The sequence below is a fragment of the Loxodonta africana genome, chromosome 8, assembly GCF_030014295.1.
Source record: "Loxodonta africana isolate mLoxAfr1 chromosome 8, mLoxAfr1.hap2, whole genome shotgun sequence".
NCBI lineage: Eukaryota > Metazoa > Chordata > Mammalia > Proboscidea > Elephantidae > Loxodonta > Loxodonta africana.
In genome coordinates this window covers 99278822-99301786 of record NC_087349.1, presented here as the reverse complement: position 1 = coordinate 99301786, position 22965 = coordinate 99278822, and the positions used below count along the sequence as shown (strand labels likewise).

Sequence of the window (22965 nt, the reverse complement as noted above, 5' to 3'; positions counted from 1 at the left end):
ACCTAGAGTGACATTTCAGTGGATATTAAGTCTGGGGTAGATTCTTTCCCCAACAACCCTTACGCTGTAGCACGTGGACTGGTAGAACTATTTACTGATCCACTGCCCTGTTTCTCCTGAAATGGGAGCTTTCTCAACCCGGACGTCCCGATTCATCAGCTTATTGATAAGACACTCTAGGGAATAGGCATTTGGGTTCTGGAGGATCAGAGAGGTGTCTTATCAAGAAAATTAGAGAAAACGTCTTAGAAGCTTCGGATTGATGCAGATGGCTTGGCTCACCACACTCCAAAAAATTGTGAGTATTTTCAAGCAGCCTTGGAGAGTCTTGCATTTACCATGCTGACCTTGGTTGCCAAACCACCTGGTCCGGGGTACATGATGTCACATGTATGCCTCATATGTTTTGTTTTACTTGTGGAAGACTATGCCACATCAGACCAAGAACTGATGTGCCCCTTGGTCCTGTGCCACCATCTTCCCAACTCCAGCATCTTCCTTGGCAACTTCTGAGATGCCGCAAAGCACTATATTCTGAGTCAACTTGAGGGTTACTCTGGTGCCTCTTCTGGGGCAGGTTGATGGCTCTTACTCACTGGGAGAGCTCCACTTTGGAACTTTTCCAGGAAATCTAACTTTAGCCACAACCAAGCACACTTCTGTGCAGGGGCAGGGTCTCCAAGGCACTGTAACGTTTTTGTCCAGTAGCAGCTACCTTCTACTGTTTTGGGGCATTAGGTTCTCAGAGTTTCTCCTTTCTTTGTAAGGCCTGAGTGCAACCTGGGCACTTTGTTAGGGTATGATTCTTCTTCAGAAGACATCTTGATTCAAAGAAGCACAGCTTCCAAAAGAAAACACTAGAGCTTGGAGGAACCTCCAATTCCTATATCCAGGGAAATTCTCCAAAATTGAGACTGAGGAGCCAGAGAGTTCTCAAGGGTGGTGTTTGATGGGAACAGAGCTGGGGAATGGCTACCGACAAAGGTGGGTTGGGAAATCCACACTTTGGGGTTTGTATATGTCCTCCTACGGGAACCCTGCTACTGCTTAAATACGGGTTGTTGTTGTTGTTGTGTGCCGTCAAGTTGATTCTGACCCATAGTGACCCTATAAAATATGGCTACACAGTATAATTTAATGTCTTAAATTATTGTTAACAAAGGCGATATACAATGCAAAATAAAAATAAATCATAAAACATCACATAAATCCATGAACTTATGGCTTAAAAAAAAACCAAATCTGATAGAAAATACAAATACAGAATGATGGAGTCAAAAAAAGGAGGTGTTAACAGATAAGGTGGAGTTGTTTAAAAGTTAAGAGAATATCATGTAAATCTTATGATGATAAATATTAAAAGCTTAAGATGGAAGATTTTCTAAGAAAATATGGAAAGACAAAACTGCCTCAGAGTGGAAACAGAAAGTTAAGTGAACCCATAATCAGAGAAAAAGTCTTTACACATCTACAGATACCTTCGATCTTTGAAACAAAAAAATAGATCGAAGAGTTTCTCCTCCAAAAGGAATTTACCCAAAAGAAACTTAAAAGCAGTCCACATATAATCACACACAAATACAAAGCTATACGTTGTACAATTGTTTATACTAGGGAAAAAGAGAAGAGGAAGAAACATAACTGTCCCATAATAAAGAGTTGCCACAACAATTTGTTCTATCAGCTAGAATAATACAGTCGGTAAAAATAATTTTGTTGAAGATTACTTGTGGTATGATAAATATGTACAATATTTTGTGTTAATTGAAAAAAATTGCACAGCATGTTGACATTTTTATTTTAAAAGTGTATATACAGAAACAGAAAAAATCCAGAAGTACATAGATTAGAGTTGTTAAACCTGGACAGCAGGTTTAACTTTCTGTTTTGCTCTTCTGTGTTATCTAGATTTTCACCGTGAACACGTATAACGCAAGTAATGCAAAAGTTACCAAAAATATGTTTATTAATTTATTCATCAAACACACTTATTGAGGCTTACTATGTGCCAAGCACTGTTCTAGGTGTTAGTGATTCAATGAAGTTCTCCCTAACTCCAGGCGAGAGACAGACAAACATCAGACAAGTTAGCTGAAAAGACAATAGAAGACAGTAATAGTGCTCCACAGAAAACATAACAAGATGTGCTGCAGAATGACTTGTGGGAAATGGCTCCTTGGATGGTCACAGAAGGCTCCTCTGGGGAGGCAAGGAGCTGAGGCCTGAATGAGAACGAACCAGGAGTTCAAAGACGGTAGAAGTAGACTAGGTACGGACAAATTTGTACAATATATTGTTACATGAAAAAAAAAAAGCCTATTATTAAATAGTATGTACCATAGTTGTTTTGGGAGCCCTGGTGGTGCCATGGTTAAGAGCTATGACTGCTCACCAGAAGGTTGGCAGTTCCAATGTACCAGCTACTCCCTGGAAACCCTATGGGGCAGTTTTTCTCTGTCCTATAGGGCCACTATGAGTTGGAATTGACTCGGTGACAATGGGTTTGGTTTATAGTTGTTTATTGTATATCTAAAAATCTCCTAGGATATTAAGGAGATATTAATGGTGGTCATAACTGTTGGGAAGTTATGGATAATTTTTACTTTTTTCTGTTTATCTGTATTTCAGATAGCTACCATTAATAGCGGTTCCTTCATTTATTTATTTTTAAAAAATTAATCAAACTCCTGTTGTAAAATGCTGGAGATACAACAAGAATCAGACAAAATCCCCTGCCCTTATGGAACCTTACTTGGGGTGAAGGGTAGTGGAGCAGGGTGCAGGACTAGACTTAAAAAAAAATTATATAGTATGTTGTTTTTGTTAGCTGCCATTGAGTTTTTCCCCAACTCTGGAGACCCCATGCACAACAGAATGAAACACTGCCTGGTCTTGTGCCATCCCCAGAATGGGTTGCAGCTTGGACTGTTGTTATCCACAGAGTTTTCACTGGCTAATTTTTGGAAGTAGATCTCTAGGCCTTTCTTTCTAGTCCATCTTAGTCAGGAAGCTCTGCTGAAACCTGTTCAACATCACAGTAACACGTAAGCCTCCACTGATGGACCAGGTGGTGGCTGTGCATGAGGTGCATTAGCCAGGAATTAAACCCGGGTCTCCCAGTTCTACTCTGCCCTATAGGGTCGCTATGAGTCGGAGTCAATTTGATGGCAACAGGCTCCCGCCTCCACATGGAAGGTGAGAATTCTACCAGTGATCCACCAATGTCTCACATACAGTATGTTAGATAGTGCTAAGTGCCTTGAAAGGTGAGGCAGTGAGGTGGGGTGGAAAGGAATGTTGAGGGGAGACACAGTATACAATGGGGTGGTTATGGAAGGCCTCACACTTGAGAAGGTGACATTGGGTGTAGGCCATGTGACTTTCTAGGGGAAAAGCTTTCAAGGAAGAGGGGACAGCTTATGAAAATGCCAGAGAGTCAAGTATACCTAGTATGTTGGAGGAACAGCAAGGACGCTGGAGTGAGATCAGACAGGCAATGGGTGGTTGGGAGAAGAGATCCCATAAGATCTTTGAGTCCTTGTTAAGGACATTTACTCTGAGAGAGATGGAGAGACACTGGAGGGTTCTGAGCACAGAAGTGACATGGTATGACTTGTTTTAATCTAGATGAAAGGGGAAAGGGCAGAAGCATAGGGACCCGTTTAGAAAGAAGGCTTATGCAAAATTACAGGTACAAGACAATTATCTGGACCAGAAAGAGAATGGAAATGCTCAGACACTGAGTACATATTGAAATTAGAGTTAACGGGATTTGCTAATGGATTGCATGTAGCAAATGAGAGAAAGAACTGAGGGACTATTCAAGGTTTTCGGTCTAAGCAATGAGTTGCTATTAACTGAGATAAAACTGCAAGAGGAGTAAGGTTTTGTCTGTTGATTTCTTCTGTTTGTGGTGGAGAGCATTAATTTTGGACATGTTGAGTTTGAAATGACTATTAGACATGCAGGAGGTAGTGGTGGTTCAGCGGAAGATCTGTGTTTTAGCTATCCAGTGCTGCTATAGCAGAAATACCACAAGCGGGTGGCTTTAATAAACAAATTTATTTTCTCACAGTTTAGCAGGCTAGAAGTCTAAATTCAGGGTGCCAGCTCTAGGAGAAGGCTTTCTCTCTCTGTCAGTGCTGGAGGAAGGTCTTTGTCTCTTCTGAACTTGCGCTCCTGGGAGATCTTCATGTGGCTTGGCATCAATCTCCTCCTATCTCTGCTTGCTAGTTTGCTCATTTAATCTCTTTTATATCTCAAAAAACATTGACTCAAAATACACCCTACACTAATCCTATTCATTAACATAACAAAGACAACGTTTTCCCAAATGGGATTATAACCACAGGCATAGAGGCTGGGATTTACAGCACATATTTTGGGGGGGAAAACAATTCAATTCCTAACAACCTGGGTTCGATTCCTGGCCAATGCACTTTATGAGCAGCTATCACACCCATCTGTCAATGGAGGCTTGATAGATCTGTTCAGGTTTCAGTGGAGCTTCCGGCTAAGATGCAATGAAAACCCTGTGGATTATAATGGTCTCATCTGCAACTAATCACGGGGATGGCAACAGGACTGGGGAGTGGTTTGTTCCATTGTGCATGGGGTCACCATGAGTTGAAGGCTGACTCAACGGCAGCTAACAACATTAGACATCCAAATGAAGAAGTCAAGTAAGCAGCTGGATATATGTGTCTAGATTCAAAGGACAGCTCTGGGCTGGAGATAGACATACATTTGGAGTCCTCAGTGTAGAGGTGGTATTTAAAGCCATGATTTTGATGAGATCACCAAGGGATTGAGTATACACAGAACAGAAATTAAAGGGATGGAAAGCCTGAGCCCTGAAACATTCCACCACTAATGCTCCAAGAGAAGAGGAAGAATAGCAAAGGAGACTGAGAAGTAGAAGAAATGGGGTAGGAAGGGGTGAAACCTGAAGAGTGTGGTGTCCTGAGAGCCAACTGAAAGAAGGATATGAAGATGGAAAAAATGACCAACAGTAAAATGAGGACTGATAAAAAAAGATCAGGTGATTAGTAATGTGGAACTCATTGCTCTTGACTAACCAGTTTCTGTAGAGTTGTGGTGGTGAAAGGTTGATGGGAGTGGGTTCAAGAGACCATGGGAAGACAGAAACTGGAATTAGCACAAACTTTCTTTAAATAGAAAGGGAGAATGAGGTGTTTGTTAGCTAGCAGGATCAAGAAAAGCTTTTTTTTTTTTTTTTTTTAAAGATGGATAAAAGAAAATATAAGGGGGGAAAATAGAAGATATTTACTGGAAATGGGGAAATATAAGACTATCACATTTATTCCAGGAAAAACAAACCACTAATTGATGGAATCTTCTCAGATCTTTGGGCACTTTTCCCTTGACCACCTCTAACCATCTTTAAGGTCAGAATCTGGGAGAAAGAGTTCAAGGTTATTGGAGAGAAGTAAAGATATTTCCAGCGCAGTAGGGGGACGACCTCTGGCTTCCATTTATAAGTTAGCTTCACACTCTGCCAGCCTTCTTCCTTTCCTGGGCTTATCTTCTTTGGCACTTCTTTGCCTCACTGCCCCTTTCTCCCTGTCCATCCCAGCATCATCCCTCTGAATTCCTGAGTCCACAGACCCAAGGAATTAAGACTCTTAAAGCAGACTTTTTGTGCTTCCAAGAAAATCTTTTTATTGAAGAAAAACTCAGTATTGAAGATCAACATGGTTTATTCTTCGAGGATCAAGAAATTACAAGCAGTCAGACTTCCTAAGCTATAAAAGAAAATGCTAGCTCTAGCTATTAGAGTTCAGGGGGAAGCAGTAAAAACAAAAGGAGGAGTCATTCTGAAATTCTGAAAGGCAATTCATGCTAAACAGTGTTCGTGATCAAATCAAATTATTGAACACTTCATGTTATATCTACACTCCCCCCTCTTCCACCCAGACACACACTGAGGATTTACGATAAACTTTTAGCATGTTAAACCCTCTGAGAAATCTAGCCAGAAACAAATACATTATAAAAAAAAAAAAAAAAAAAAGGTAACCCAGCCTCCTCTTACTCTTCCCCTCCTTCTTGGTGAACAATTTAAGATTAAAGCCGTTAGGTGGGGCCGTGCAAAGCAGGATTCTGCTTGGCCTGGCCTGAGATACAGAGCCCAAGAGGAGTGAGAATGGTGTCCATGCAGAGGGGTGTCCTGGAACAGAGTGTGAGAACCCAAGTGTGGTGAGGAGGAGAGTCAAGCAGGGGAAGGAGCATCATGGCAATGGAAGATTTGTTACCTACTGCAACTGAATAAGGGAGCCAGTTTTCTCTCTGGCTGAGAAGTGAGTTACAAAAATGAAAGGGAGAAGACTAGAATGAACCATGTAGTACTGAATTAGAACTGGAGGTTATCAGTATAGATACCTCTCTGGGAACCCTCGGAAACCCTGGTGGCATAGTGGTTAAGTGCTACAGCAGCTAACCAAGAGGTCGGCAGTTCAAATCTGCCAGGTGCTCCTTGGAAACTCTATGGGGTAGTTCTACTCTGTCCTATAGGGTTGCTATTAGTCGGAATCAACTCAATGGCAGTGGGTTTAGTGGGTATGGGAACCCTCAATGAGATGGACTGACACCATAACCACAATGGACTCAAATATACCAACAATCATGAAGATGGCACAGGACTGGTCAACATTTCATTCTGTTATACATAAGGTTACTATGAGTTGGCACCAACTCAGTAGCAAGTAACAACAACAACATGGATTAGATTTGGATGCATCAAAATACAGATGTAAATGTGAATATACATATGTGTTCATGTGTATTCAAACTTATATCACTTTGCTTCGTCTTCTGAGAGGGCCTAGGAAGAGCGCTACCCAACAGCAATGAGCACACCTAGAGCACAGGTCTTGGCTTCTAAATATTATTTGCCAACAAAAGTAAGCTACTCCTGGGGGCCAAGACGGCTAACTAGGTATAAGCTACCTCGGATCCCTCTTGCAACAAAGACTCAGAAAAACAAGTGAATCGATCACATACATGACAATCTACAAACCCTGACCATCAAACAGATCTAAAGAGTTGACCTGAGTGACAGAGGCTCAGCCAGCACAAGCAGACTGCACACTGAGGAGGCTAACAAGAGAAAGCGCAACCACAGGGAAGCAGCGACTGTTTTCGGAGCCTGGAGCCAGCATCCCAGTCAGAAAACCCTGGTGCCAGGCTTTGGACTGGGCGCAGGGGAGCTGAGCATAACATCCTGAGATGGTGCAAACAGGGGACGCAGCCCTAGCCCCCAGAAGTGACCTTGGGGGAAGCCCAGCCAGTGCACACAGGCAGCGCAGCTACGCGGCTGACAGGAGGAGAAATCACCGGGAGGCAGCAACTGGTTTTGGAGCCTGGAGTGCAGTGTCCCAGCCGGGGAACCTTGGCGCTGGGCTTTGGACTGGGAGCGGAGGAACTGACCACGGCTTCTGAGACAGCACAAGCACAGGACGTGGGCCTGACCCTTGGGGACAATCTCGACCCAGCCTACACAGGCTACACACCCCTAAGGAATCTCAGATAAAACAGTCATCACCAAGCAAGATAAGTAACTTTGTCTACATTCCAGGGTGCTACTCTCTCCTATCTATCTGATCCCTCCCCTCCCCTTCCCAGGTGGCTTCATTAACATTGGAATTTCCTGGGCCAGAGAGTGAAATGCTCTGCAGGGTTTTTGTTTTGTTTTGTCTTTTCCTAACCCATTATCCTGGCCTGAGAGAAGCAGCTACAAAAAACCCAGGGACCAAAAATCCTTCCCTGAATTTCCGAAATTGAAATAAAAATACAGAACCAGCTCCAGGCAAGCATATATGATCCAAATCTCGGGCTTTCATCCTTACAGGGAACAAGGTGGCTCTTACAATGCAAAGGCAATTCTGATAGTGATCTGACTGTAATTGTTTTAGCGGATTACTGGAAAGACAAGTTCTCCAGGTCTGATATCTCTACCTATTAAACAGAGCCCTCACTGACCCACAACAGGGAACTGAGGGCTGAAGCTCCACCCAAACCACCTAGCCTCCTGCCATAGGTGTCTGAATATAGTGATACCTACCAAACTGTAGAGGTACATGCATTGCGTGCCTAAGGGGCAGCTGCAGAGCCCACCCACCAAAGTGCTTTAGGATAGAGACACATCTACCTCACTGGCACTTGGGAGAAGCCTGTCAGCATCCTGCCCCCAACCCCGCCACCGGAGTGTGAACCCCTGCTGCTACTAGAATCTGGTGCACACAACTATCACCACTACTCCTCGAAGTGAATAGGTGACAGTCTACACCACAAACTTGGTGACCCAAAATCAGATTCTACTCAAGAATAGTGAATGGACTCTTAGGCTTATATATCTGGTAACAGCCCAAACCAGCTGGTAATAGGACATAAGTGATTCAAAGGCTACAACAATCAAGGCAGTGCAATCTAGTAGCCCATCTAAGTATATTGAAAGAAAACAAAACAAGATAAGACTCAGTGAGCAAATATAAAATAAACCATTACAATATCTTATAGATGGCTCAGAGACAGCAGTCGATATCAAACCACATAAAGAACCAGGCCATGATTGCTTCTACAACTCCCCAGATTAAAGAATCAAAATCTTTCCCAAATGAAGATACAGTCCTGGAACTGCCAGAAGCACAATATAAAAAAACTAATTTACAGAATGCTTCAAGACATCAGGGATGACCTCATAAACAAAGTAAGGCAATCTACAGAAAAAGCAAGGAACACACTGATAAAGCAGTTGAAGAAATCAAACAGATTATTCAAGAACATAGTGGAAAAATTAATAAGCTGCAAGAATCCATAGAGAGACAGCATTCAGAAGTCCAAAAGATTAACAGTAAAATTACAGAATTAGACAACTCAATAGGAAGTCAGAGAAGCAGAATCGAGCAATTGGAATGCAGAAAGGGGGAGGTGGAGGATAAGGCAATTGACACCAATGTAGTTGAAGAAAATCAGATAAAAGAATTAAAAAAAATGAAGAAACCCTAAGAATCATGTGGGACTCTATCAAGAAGAATAACTTTTGTGTGATTGGAGTCCCAGAACAGGGAGGGATAACAGAAAATACAAAGAGAATAGCTGAAGATCTGTTGGCAGAAAACTTCCCTGGCATCATGAAAGATGAAAGAATATCTATCCGAGATGCTCATTGAACCCCATATAAGATTGATCCAAAAAGAAAATCACCAAGACATATTATCATCAAACTTGCCAAAACCAAAGATAAAGAGAACATTTTAAAAGCAGCCAGGGATAAAAGAAAGGTGTCCTACAAAGGAGAATCAATAAGAATAAGTTCCGACTACTCAGCAGAAACCATGCAGTCAAGAAGGCAATGGGATGACATATATAGAGCACTGAAGGAGAAAAATTGCCAGCCAAGGATCATATATCCAGCAAAACTCTCTCTCAAATATGAAGGTGAAATTAAAACATTTACAGATAAACACACACACAAAAAAACAAAAGCTTAGAGAATTTGCAAATACCAAACCAAAGCTACAAGAAATACTAAAGGAAATTGTTTGGTCAGAAAATCAATAATATCAGATACCAACACAACACAAGGTCACAGAACAGAACATCCTAATATCAACTCAAATAGGGAAATCACAAAAACAAATCAAGAGCAATTTCAAAAAGAAAAAAATGCTCAAAACAGGGAATCATTGAAGTCAATATGTAAAAGATCACAATAATCAAAAAGAGGAACTAAATACAGGAGGCATAGAACTGCCATATGGAGAGGAAAACAAGGCGATATAGGACGATACAAGTTAGGTTTTTACTTAAAAAAATAGGGGTAAATATTAAGGTAACCACAAAGAGGTCTAACAATTCCATAACTCAAAATAAAAACCAAGAAAACCATAATGACTCAGCAAACATAAATTCAACTACTGTGAAAATGAGGAACACACAATTTACAAAGAAAAATGTCTCAGCACAAAAAAATAAGTGGAAAAATGAAATCGTCAACAACACACACAAAAAGGCATCAAAATGACAGCACTAAACACATACTTATCTATAATTACACTGAATGTAAATGGACTAAATGCACCAATGAAGAGACAGAGAGTCTCAGACTGGATAAAGAAACACGATCCATCTATATGCTGCCTACAAGAGACACACCTTAGACTTTGAGACACAAACTAAAACTCAAAGGATGGGAAAAAACATATCAAGCAAACAATAAGCAAAAAAGAGCAGGAGTAGCAATATTAATTTCTGACAAAATAGACTTTAAAGTTAAATCCACCACAAAGGATAAAGAAGGACAGTACATAATGATTCAAGGGACAATTGACCAGGAAGATATAACCATATTAAATATTTATGCACCCAATGACAGGGCTGCAAGATACATAAAACAAACTTTAACAGAACTGAAAAGTGAGATAGACACCTCCACAATTATAGTAGGAGACTTCAACACACTACTTTTGGAGGATAGGACTTCCAGTAAGAAGCTCAATAGAGACACAGAAGATCTAATTGCTACAATCAACCAACTTGACCTCACAGACTTATACAGAACACTCCACCCAACTGCTGCAAAGTGTACTTTTTTTTCTAGTGCACATGGAATATTCTCTAGAATAGATCACATATTAGGTCATAAAACAAACCTTTGCAGAATCCAAAACATCGAAATATTACAAAGCATCTTCTCAGACCACAAGGCCATGAAAGTGGAAATCAACAGAAAAATCAGGGAAAAGAAATCAAATACTTGGAAACTGAACAATGCCCTGCTCAAAAAAGACTGGGTTATAGAAGACATTAAGGAGGAAATAAAGAAATTCATAGAATGCAACAAGAATGAAAACACTTCCTATCAAAACCTCTGGGACACAGCAAAAGCAGTGCTCAGAGGTCAATTTATAGCGATAAATGCACACATACAAAAAGAAGAAAGAGCCAAAATCAGAGAACTGTCCCTACGACTTGAACAAATATAAAGTGAGCAACCAAAGAATCCATCAGGCACCAGAAGAAAACAAATAATAAAAATTAGAGCTGAACTAAATGAATTAGAGAACAGAAAAACAATTGAAAGAATTAACAAAGCCAAAAGCTGGTTCTTTGAAAAAATTAACAAAATTGATAAAGCATTGGCCAGACTGACTAAAGAAATACAGGAAAGGAAACAAATAACCTGAATAAGAAACGAGATGGGCCACATCACAACAGACCCAAATGAAATTAAAAGAATAATATCAGATTATGACGAAAAATTGCACTCTAACAAATTTGCAAACCTAGAAGAAGTGGATGAATTCCTAGAAAAACACTACCTACCTAAAATAACACAATCCGAAGTAGAAAAACTAAATAGACCCATGACAAAAAAAGAGATTGAAGCGGTAATCAAAAAACTCCCGACAAAAAAAGCCCTGGCCCGGATGGCTTCACTGCAGAGTTCTACCAAACTTTCAGAGAAGAGTTAACACCACTACTACTAAAGATATTTCAAAGCATAGAAAATGTTGGAATACTACCTAACTCATTCTTTGAAGCCACCATATCCCTGATACCAAAACCACGTAAAGACACCATAAAAAAAGAAAATTACAGACCTATATCCCTCATGAACATAGATGCAAAAAGTCCTCAACAAAATTCTAGCCAATAGAATTCAACAACATATCAAAAAACAATAATCCACCACGACCAAGTGGGATTTATACCAGGTATGCAAGGCTGGTTTAATATTAGAAAAACCATTAATGTAATCCACCATATAAATAAAACAAAAGACAAAAACCACATGATCTTATCAATTGATGCAGAAAAGGCATTTGACAAAGTCCAACACCCATTCATGATAAAAACTCTCAGCAAAATAGGAATTGCAGGAAAATTCCTCAACATAATAAAGGGCATCTATACAAAGCCAACAGCCAACATCATTCTAAATGGAGAGAGCCTGAAAGCATTTCCCTTGAGAACGGGAACCAGACAAGGATCCCCTTTATCACCGCTCTTATTCAACATTGTGCTAGATGTCCTAGCCAGAGCAATTAGGCTAGACAAAGAAATAAGGGCATCCGGATTGGCAAGGAGGAAGTAAAATTATCTCTATTTGCAGATGACATGATCTTATACACAGAAAACCCTAAGGAATCCTCCAGAAAACTACTGAAACTAATAGAAGAGTTTGGCAGAGTCTCAGGTTATAAGATAAACATACAAAAATCACTTGGATTCCTCTACATCAACAAAAAGAACATCGAAGAGGAAATCACCAAATCAATACCATTCACAGTAGCCCCCAAGAAGATGAAATACTTAGGAATAAATCTTACCAAAGATGTAAAAGACCTATACAAAGAAAACTACAAAGTACTAGTGCAAGAAACTAAAAGGGACCTACATAAGTGGAAAAACACACCTTGCTCATGGATAAGAAGACTTAACATAGTAAAACTGTCTATTCTACCAAATGCCATCTATACATATGATGCACTTCCGGTCCATATTCCAATGACATCTTTTAATGTGATGGAGAAACAAATCACCAACTTCATATGGAAGGGAAAGAAGCCCCTGATAAGTAAAACATTACTGAAAAAGAAGAAGAAAGTGGGAGGCCTCATTCTACCTGATTTTAGAACCTATTATATAGCCATAGTAGTCAAAACAGCCTGGTACTGGTACAACAACAGGCACATAGACCAATGGAACAGAATTGAGAACCGAGATATAAATCCATCCACATATGAGCAGCTGATATTTGACAAAGGACCAGTGTCAGTTAATTGGGGAAAAGATAGTCTTTTTAACAAATGGTGCTGACATAACTGGATATCCATTTGCAAAAAAATGAAACAGGACCCATACCTCACACCATGCACAAAAACTAACTCAAGTGGATCAAAGACCTAAACATAAAGACTAAAACAATAAAGATCATGGAAGAAAAAATAAGGACAACGTTAGGGGCCTTAATACAAGGCATAAACAGAATGCAAAACATTACTAAAAATGACGAAGAGAAACCAGATAACCGGGAGCTCCTAAAAATCAAACACCTATGCTCATCTAAAGACTTCACCAAAAGAGTAAAAAGACCACCTACAGATTGGGAAAAAATTTTCAGCTATGACATCTCCAATCAGCGCCTGATGTCTAAAATCTATATGATTCTGTTAAAACTCAACCACAAAAAGACAAACAACCCAATTAAATACTGGGCAAAGGATATGAACACACACTTCACTAAAGCAGATATTCAGGCAGCTAACAGGTACATGAAAAAATGCTCTCGATCATTAGCCATTAGAGAAATGCAAATTAAAACTATGATGAGATTCCATCTCACTCCAACAAGGCTGGTGTTAATCAAAAAAACACAAAATAATAGATGTCAGAGAGGCCGCGGAGAGATTGGAACTCTTATACACTGCTGGTGGGAATGTAAAATGGTACAACCACTTTGGAAATCTATCTGGCGTTTTCTTAAAAAGTTAGAAATAGAACTACCATACAACCCAGAAATCCCACTCCTCGGAATATACCCTAGAGAAATAAGAGCCTTTACCGAACAGATATATGCACACCCATGTTTATTGCAGCACTGTTTACAATAGCAAAAAGCTGGAAGCAAGCAAGGTGTCTATCAATGGATGAACGGCTAAATAAATTATGGTATATTTACACAATGGAATACTACGCATCGATAAAGAACAGTGAGGAATCTGTGAAACATTTCATAACATGGAGGAACCTGGAAGCCATTATGCTGAGTGAAATTAGTCAGAGGCAAAAGGACAAATATTGTATAAGACCACTATTATCTTGAGAAATAGTATAAACTGAGAAGAACGCATTCTTTTGTGGTTATGAGAGGGGGGAGAGGGTTATTTACTGATTAGTTAGTAGATAAGAACTACTTTAGGTGAAGGGAAGGACCATACTCAATACAGGGAAGGTCAGCTCAACTGGACTGAACCAAAAGCAAAGAAGTTTCTGGGATAAACTGAATGCTTTGAAGGTCAGCGGATTAAGGGCGGGGGTTTGGGGACTATGGCTTAAGGGGACTTCTAAGTCAATTTGCAAAATAAATTCTATTATGAAAACATTCTGCATCCCACTTTGAAGTGTGGCATCTGGGGTCTTAAATGCTAACAAGCGGCCATCTAAGATGCATAAATTAGTCTCAACCCACCTGAATCAAAGGAGAATGAAGAACACCAAGGTCACACGGTAACTATGAGCCCAAGAGACAGAAAGGGCCACATGAACTAGAGACTTACATCATCCTGAGACCAGAAGAACTAGATGGTGTCCGGCCACAACCGATGACTGCCCTGACAGGGAGCACAACAGAGAACCCCTGAGGGAGTAGGAGAACAGTGGGATGCAGACCCCAAATTCTCATAAAAAGACCAGATTTAATGGTCTGACTGAGACTAGAAGAATCGCAGCGGTCATGGCCCCCAGACCTTCTGTTGGCCCAGGACAGAAACCATTCCCGAAGACAACTCATCAGACGTGGAAGGGACTGGACAATGGGTTGGAGAGAGATGCTGATGAAGAGTGAGCTACTTGTATCAGGTGGACACTTGAGACTGTGTTGGCATCTCCTGTCTGGAGGGGAGATGAGAGGGTAGAGAGGGTTAGAAACTGGCAAAACGGTCACAAAAGGAGGGACTGGAAGGAGGGAGCAGGCTGATGCATTAGGGGGAGAGTAAATGGGAGTATGTAGTAAGGTGTATATAAGCTTATATGTGACAGACTGATTTGATTTGTAAACTTGCACTTAAAGCACAATAAAAACTATTTTTTTTTAAAAAAAAGTAAGCTACTCCTTGGAGAAATGGTTTATTCCAGGCCTGGGGCAAGGAAAGTACAAATAATCTTGGAACATCGTTTGCCAGACGGAAAGGAAGTGCTCAGAGAATAATGGAGACATGTCAAAAGGACAGAGAAATCAACTTGAAGAGGCTCATACCAGCCAAATCTCAGACAAATCAAACTTCAAAATAAATTATGAGAGTGATGAATGATAACCCATTGAATAAAATAAGAATTCTTGAGACCACAGTGATGTAAGAAAATGAACAAATTGAGAGTTGATGAAGAGTAGAATATGTACCTAGTTTCAAAATATCTCCTTAAAAATACTTATTAATTACAGAGAAAAAAGTATAATTTCTCAGTGAAGAAACAATCGAGTGATCAAAGTGAACATCAGGATGTAATGAGAAGAACAAGTATCATTTCTGTGATATTCCTGCCAAAGGCAAATAATAGGAAGCTAATTATTATTATTATTATTAATTATTAAGGAAATATCAGACAAACTCAAATCAAGGGGCATTCTACAAAATAACTGGTCCATAATCTTCAAAAGTGTCAAAGTACAAGAAAGAAAGAAACCAAAGAGACACAACACCTAAATTCAATGCTTGAGTACAAACTGGGTCCTTTAGCTATAAAGACCAGAAATATAACAATTCACAAAATGAATGGGATATGAATACCAGATGGTAGAAATGAATCAATGTTAATGTTTTGGGTTTTATGGTTATATTGCAGTTATGGAAGAGAATATCCTTGCTTGTAGGAAATACACACTAAACTTGTTTGGGGAGTAATGGCAGTATCAAGTGGCAACTCCCTCTCAAATGGTTCTGGAAAAAAAAGCTCTTGGTACTATAATTGCAACTTTTCTGTAAGCGTGAAATAGTTTAAAAATAAAATAAAATTACTTATTAAAAAAAAAATACATCCCCACTCTCAAACACATATGATCACTGAATTCACCTACTGTGATAACATCCCATGGAGCTAATCTTAGACAGCAGATACCTGGGAGAACAGTACTGTAAGCAGTCCCATTTTACTGCTTAGTATGAAGGAAGGCTCTTTGGAATAGAGAGCCTTCTGAGCCTGGGGCTACATTATTCAAGAGTACCGTCTTCTTTCTCTCTACCCATGGGCACAGGATTAGGTAAAATGGAGAAGGAAGAAAAAAACTTTGGATTATCCACACTAAGGGGACGATCAAGTTAAATAAAAAATTTAGAGTCTATGTCAAGTTCATTACATGATCCCTGTTGCCATTGAGTTGATTCCGACTCATAGCGACCCTATAGGACAGAGTAGAACTGCCGCACAGGGTTTCCAAGGAGCAGCTAAGGATTTGAACTGCCAACCTTTTGGTTAGCAGCCAAATTCTTATCCACTAGTGAATTTTCCTGAAATAATAAAAATACAGTTACTGCTTTCATGGTGTCATTGAATCCTATCTGCAACTAGCTTTTAAGAAAGAAGGCCTAAAGTTTACTTAATATCAATGCTGTAGGTATTGTTGTTACAATTAAATTAGAAAAAAATTTAAAAGCTGAGGTTCTGAGAAGTTAAGGACTTTGTGGTGAACCCAGGATTAGAAGCCATGTTTGGCAACTCACAACTCCAACATGCACACCCATGTTCTCTTCACTACAGCTGATTTTCTATAAAAATAGCAATGCTGTGCTCTTCTCCAAGAAATGAAATGCTATGGGAAAACTGAGACAGACATGAATTAATCAGAACTTGAATAAGAATCCACTTACCACTCTATTTAAGATATTTTTTCCACCTCTCGTCGTTTACAAATAAAAACCCCCAATCAAACATGAGGGATTGGTAATTGACTAGACTTCCAAGCTATTACCCACAATTTACAGAAACAAATTCACTTAAGTCCTCTCTGCTCATTCTACATCAGTAAAAAAAAAAAGTAGCTTCATTAATTCCAACAGTCAAGCCACCATATTGTAAGCGGGAGTAGTAAATTGCTGGTGGCTGAACAGAGTCCGCTCAGTATCTACATTGCTGTTGTTAGGTGCCCTGAGCCGGTTCTGACTCATAGTGAGTGACCTTATGTGTAACAGAAGGAAACGTTGCTAGGTTTTGTGGCATCCTCACAATTGTTGCTATGTTTGAGCCCACCATTGCAACCACTGTGTCAATCCGTCTCATGGAAGATCTTCCTCTTTCTTGCTGACCTTCTACTTTATCAAGCATGATGTCCTTCTCCAGGGATTGGTCCCTGCTGATAACACGTTCAAAGTAAACAAGATGAAGTCTCATCATCCTTGGTTTTCAATGCTTCTTCCATAAAGGTCAACATGTCGACTGAAATATGAGAACAATCTTCTTGCTTTTCCTTCAGTCATCCAAAAGTAAGACTTATGATTTTAATCAAGCAGTCAGGAAAGACAGTTGGAAATAGTATCAATTACTAATATTTCCCATTCTCTGCTAAGGCTTGTCTTATCTGAAGCTTGTAAAGTTGTTTAATCATTTCCATCATCTCAGGGAAAAGAGAGCCTGGAAAATCCTAGTCATTCTACAATAACTATCAGTGGGATTTTCCATAACCATCAGGATGCAAAATTAAAATCTTAAGAAGATGATCCAATTCTAAAACTTACTTCTCTACTTACTAATAAATATGAAGAGACACACATCCATATTTTCTGCAAATAAATCTAGTTTCTGAGCCAGGTTATTAGTACCTGAAAAAGCTTTTGAGTTTCTTCCAACAACCGAAAGAGCTTAAAAATGCATTTATGTGCTAAACATTCTTTTCTACATCTGACTTGGGGCCAGAGATGGATGAGATTGTGAGGCAGAATTTTGCCAAGAAATTGGAAACAAGGGGAATTAAATTGACTTCTTAAAAGTTAAACTGTAAAATCAACACATAATGAATTAGGACAGAGAAATGAGAAATCACCGTAAGGGCACAAAAGAGCCTCTAGACCAGCAGGATGTTGCTGTGACCCCATCAAAAGTATAATACACATATCTAAAGACTATATTGATCAATCACAGGGTTGTAGAAAAAGAAGAGTGGCCCCGTCCAGAGTGGAGTAAGCCCTGTCCAGTTGAGTTGGGGTTACACAGACCCACGAAACAGGGTCTGTATTGTGAAAATGAATGTAGCATTTTACCCTAGCTTGGTTACCATCTAACATTACCTGGGTTGGCTGTCTTATTCATGATGGAAAGCTCAGCATTGAGCATACTGTCTAGCCTAGAGTGGGTAATCATTAGATGTCTGTTTAGTGAATTTGAACTGCTCCAACTCTTTGCTAGTTCAACAACATTCTGATTATAATTTGGCTTCCCACATAGTTCTGTCTACAGGGAGAAAATAACCTAGTCTTGTGGATTTGAGAGTTCTGGTGCCATGCCAGCTGTACAACTCATTGAAATGTAGAGATCAGCCTTTGAGCTTGTTTACTGTGAGTCTGCCTTGTGTGTACTCATGGACCAAGTTTCTGAGCCCACAGCAGTAACAGTGAGTCTCCGGGCCAACGTAAGTTCACCAGGATGTTGATGATGATGGTGATAGTAGGGATAAGTGCTGCCATGTGCTGAGCATCTTCTATGTGTCAGATACTGTATTATGTGCTTTATATGCTTGAACTCATTTAATTCTCACAACAATCCAGTATAGGCATTATAAATAGTCCCATTTTTTAGATGAGGAAACTGAGTCTCAGAAAGCTTTACTGACTATATGTACGTGTTTGTCTATCTGCACTGCACATGCAGACAGGCTGTGCTGCAAACTTCCAGGCAACCATTAGGCTGCTAGGAATGAGACATATATGCCACCAGCATCAACCATTCCATGCATGCTACAATCATCTGTGATCAAACCAGACACAGAATATACCTACAGTGTTGGCAAAATGAAGCTATTATTATTATAGAAAGCAAATATTACACAATAACAACACATTCTCAAAGGAGAAATGCTTACCTTTCCCCAAATTTCCGAGGTTCATTTTTATATTCCTGGGCAGGCACACCATGATTCAGGTCCAATACTGTCTTCGTGTCACCACTGCCTCTGGCTACCACCATGCTGCCCAGGGCTTCTGCTCTGCTGCTGGGCACCACTGGGCCCCACTGAGCCTCACTGCCAACTGGTAGACTCTGCACAGAATCTCTAGAGCCTCTGTCACTGGGCCCTTCTAAGCCTCTGCTGCCAGCCCCTGCCATGCTACCTGGGCCTAAGGAGCTCTCTTGCCATCATGCTACCCAGGCCCCCACTGCCTGGGTGGGGGAGGGAGCCATGCAACCCTTGCACAGGGCACACTCGGGCCTATCTTGCCTCGCACAAGCAAATGTTACAGCTATTTTTAGCTCTGCTGCAAGCCTCCTGCTCAGAGGCATCCGGCTCTGCCTTGCTGTAGGAAGACCTTTGCACAGGATCCTCCAAGGAAACCCCTGCATGGGGCACACTCAGGCATCTGCCATGCCTGGGCAAGTGATACAGCTCTTTTAGCTCCACCAACAAGCTCCTTCCTGAAGGCACTCAACTTGTTCTCCACGCGCCAGACAGTCTCACCCCAGCTATCTATCACGACCTTCAGTATTTGCTCTTTCTTCTGGGTCTGGGAGGTTCTCAGCTCAGGGACCTTGGGTCCTTGGTCCAAAGAACACTCTCTACTCTAGACTTTTCTTCAACTTCTGTGGGATTGAATCTTTTAAGCCTAGTGGGATAGCAAACTGATCAATCCCCTTGGTAGGCCAAAGGCATCTTATTTGCATAGTGGCTGTCCAATTCCTGTAAGAGTTTTACAAACCTTATTTGCATAGTTCCAGCCAATCATTTTGTGGGTGTTACTAGACCATGGCTAGAAAGGCCATATAAAAGCAATTCACTGCACTGCAGGAACTTACCCAAACACCTACACTGGGAACCAGGATTTTGACTCTAAAGCCTAATCTCTTGAATTATAAAAAATACTACTTTTGTGGAGATAAACCCTTAGCTGTCTCCTGGCCATGCTCCTCTGCTTCAGCAGTATGCTTTGGGCCATTCCAGTCCATCTTCAACATGAACTATTCATCAGTACACCACTACTGTATAAGCCTTCAGAAAAATGCACATAACAAGTAGTAATCCACCTTCATTCAAAGTGTAGAATGCCAAACCCTATCCCAGCGAACTGCATCATCATCTACACCACACCATCCATATTCTTAGCTGCAGGAGCCAACAGTGGGGGCCTCTCTCTTAACATTTCCCTCTCCATTATTACCCCTGCCACACATCATCTAATCATTTACACATCCTTCAATTAAATTTCTTCATTGTTTTCTTAATATCCCCCTATCTTGCTTCTCGCATTGCCACAACCCATCTTTCCACAATAGTCTCCTAAGTCATGTTTTTGCTGTCACTCTTGTTCTCCTCCATTCTCCATGATGCACTCTGTGACTTTCATGCAGTCTAATCCTGGCAGTCCACTGTTTAAAAAACCTGACAGTGACTAGCCTGTGGTTCTTGGAACATACTGAGCTCTGTGGTGGTTTGTGTGCTGCTACGATGCTAGACAGGTTGCAGCTGAGCTTCCAGACTAAGATAGACTAGGAAGAAAGGTCTGATGATCTGATTCCAAAAGTCAGCCAATGAAAGCCCAATGGATCACAACAAACCACTGTCTGATCCCCAACCAGTCTTGCAGATGGTACAGGACTGGGCAGCATTTCATTGCATTGTACATGGGATAGCCGTGAGATAAAAACTAACAAGAACGACCTTCAGACTATGACCTCTCTAAACCCTAGGACCCACTTGTTCACACACGGTGCCTGATCTGAATAAATGCTTGCTCAATGAATAAATGCATAAATGAATGAATGGATATGAACCTTGCACATCATAGGTGTCAAAATGCACCCAGATCCCTCAAGTCCCAATGTGTGATCTTGAGAAAGTTGTTTAACTTTCTTGGACCTTAGATTCAATGTCTATGAAATAGAGATACATAAAAACTACACGGTGTGGGATTTAAACTAAATCATATAGTATGTTAAATCCTCATCCTGGTGCCTTAGTCATCTAGTGCTGCTATAACAGAAATATCACAAGTGGATGGCTTTAAGAAAGAGAAATTTATTTCTTCACAGTAAAGTAGGCTAAAAGTCCAAATTCAGGATGTTGGCTCCAGAGGAAAGCTTTTTCTCTCTGTTGGCTCTGGAGGAAGGTCCTTGACCTCAGTCTTCCCCTGCACAAGTTGCTTCTCAGGCGCAGGAACCCCAGGTCCAAAGAACGTGCTCTGCTCCCAGTGCTGCTTTCTTGATTGCATGAGGTCCCCAACTCTCTGCTTGCTTCCCTTTCCTTTTATCTTTAGTAAGATAAAAGGAGGTGCAGGCCACACCCCAGGAAAACTCCCTTTACATTGGATCAGGGATATGACCTGGTCAAAACCAAGGGGTGTTATAATCCCACCTTAATCCTCTTTAATATAAAATTACAATGACAAAATGGAGGACAATCACAGAATACTTGGAATCATGGCCTAGCCAGGTTGATACATTTTTAGGGGGCCATAATTCAATCCATGACACCTGGCGTATAATAAGCACTCAAATGTTGATAATTACCATTATGACTATGTTCTTCAAGACTTAACTAAAAGCATTCATCTTCTTGAAAGGCTTCATAGATACTCACTGTCCACCATGAGGACCCTACTCCACGGTGTTTCCTGAGCGCCCATGGATGGTGTTTCATAATGCATTATCTTGCACTCCTGAGTATATTACTTTAAAAGGTTCTGTTGCTTCCACACTTTCTTCAAGATGCCTAATACTTCAAATACTGTTAGATGAAATTATGTTCTATATGCCCTTTTGCCATATGATGCCCTTTTGCCATAGATCTTACTGCCCACTGGAGCCTTAAACTGTGGACATTCATATCACATCTCATAACGATGCAAACGCCATAAAGACAGACCAGCAAAACAGAGGAACACACAACAGGAGACTGGTGAAAGAAAGACAGGTAGTGATCCCAAAATAGAAATCAGATCCTAGACAGGTCCGGTGCAAGCTGAGGGTGTCCTCTGTCACAACACACATGGAAAGGTGAATGATCGCACCAGTGGTTAAAAAATTATCACGTACCCCTTCTATATAATATTGTGCAGTTATTAAAAATAGATAAGGAGTCAACTCATAAAGTGGAAAATAACAGCATATAGGAGACCATATTAAAGAAAATGACATGGAGAATATATGCTTTTTGATCACAAAACTTGCTTACACAACTTAAAGAGAGTGGACAAAAATGTTAATAGTTTTAACAGGGTGATGGGTTTGTGGGAGATCTGTTTCCCTTTGTCGATTTCCGATTTCTCATACTTTTGGTAGTGCTGTAGTATTGTTTAAAAAAAAAAAAAAAAAACTGCTTGCCTCCCTGGCAGTTGGCCCCTGGAAGAGATGAGATAGCTCACAAGCTTGACACGCCTTAGGCTGACAGGGGCTCCAAATGCGGCGGCCCTGACTCAGCAGCCAGTGGAGACCAGGCGAACCTGGCATGGAGGCGCCCTACAGTGCGACCCCGCCCTCGCTCGGTTCTTTCCTTACCAAAGCCACTGCCCCGCCGAGGGCCTGCCCCGGGCCCTTCTCAGTGAACCAAGCCCTCCTCCCCAGCCCCCGACCATGCCGGCCCCTTTCAACAAGCTCGCGAAGGTTCTCTTTGAGAAGGAGGAGCTGCGAAGCACCTTTACGCCCACAAGTGCAGGGGATGGAAATCCAGTGCGGATCCCCGTGCCCCCGACACCTCCTCGCCCCTTGCCCCTTGCCCCTTGCCCCCGCGTACCTCTTGCAGGGGATAAGCGCCTTCCTCTCGTCCAGCACCCGGATGCGCTGGTTGAGCCCGTCGTAGGAGATCAGGGCGCGGCTGTAGCGGCCGCTGCTCTGCAGGTACAGAACCTGACGCCCCTCCCACTGCAGTGGCGCCTGGCACGGGCTTGGCTCCCCTGGAAAGCCCCAGGCACCCGGCGCCGCAGCCCCCAGCCCACAGAGGCTGCCCAGCGCCCAGACCCAGAGGCCTACCAGCAGCCAGGTCGCCAAGGACCCCCGGGCCACGCCGAGGCAGGCACTCCCTGGCAT

At 41.2% G+C, this 22965-nt stretch overlaps 1 protein-coding gene across 1 annotated transcript in view; it reads right to left on the bottom strand.

The window, feature by feature from the left end:
• EPDR1 (ependymin related 1) overlaps window positions 1-22965 on the bottom strand; it is a 50728-nt gene extending 27763 nt beyond the window's left edge. The window contains exon 1 of the mRNA XM_003406901.3: window positions 22673-22965. Coding sequence (XP_003406949.1) covers window positions 22673-22965 — 293 coding nt within the window. The remainder of the gene's footprint in view (window positions 1-22672) is intronic.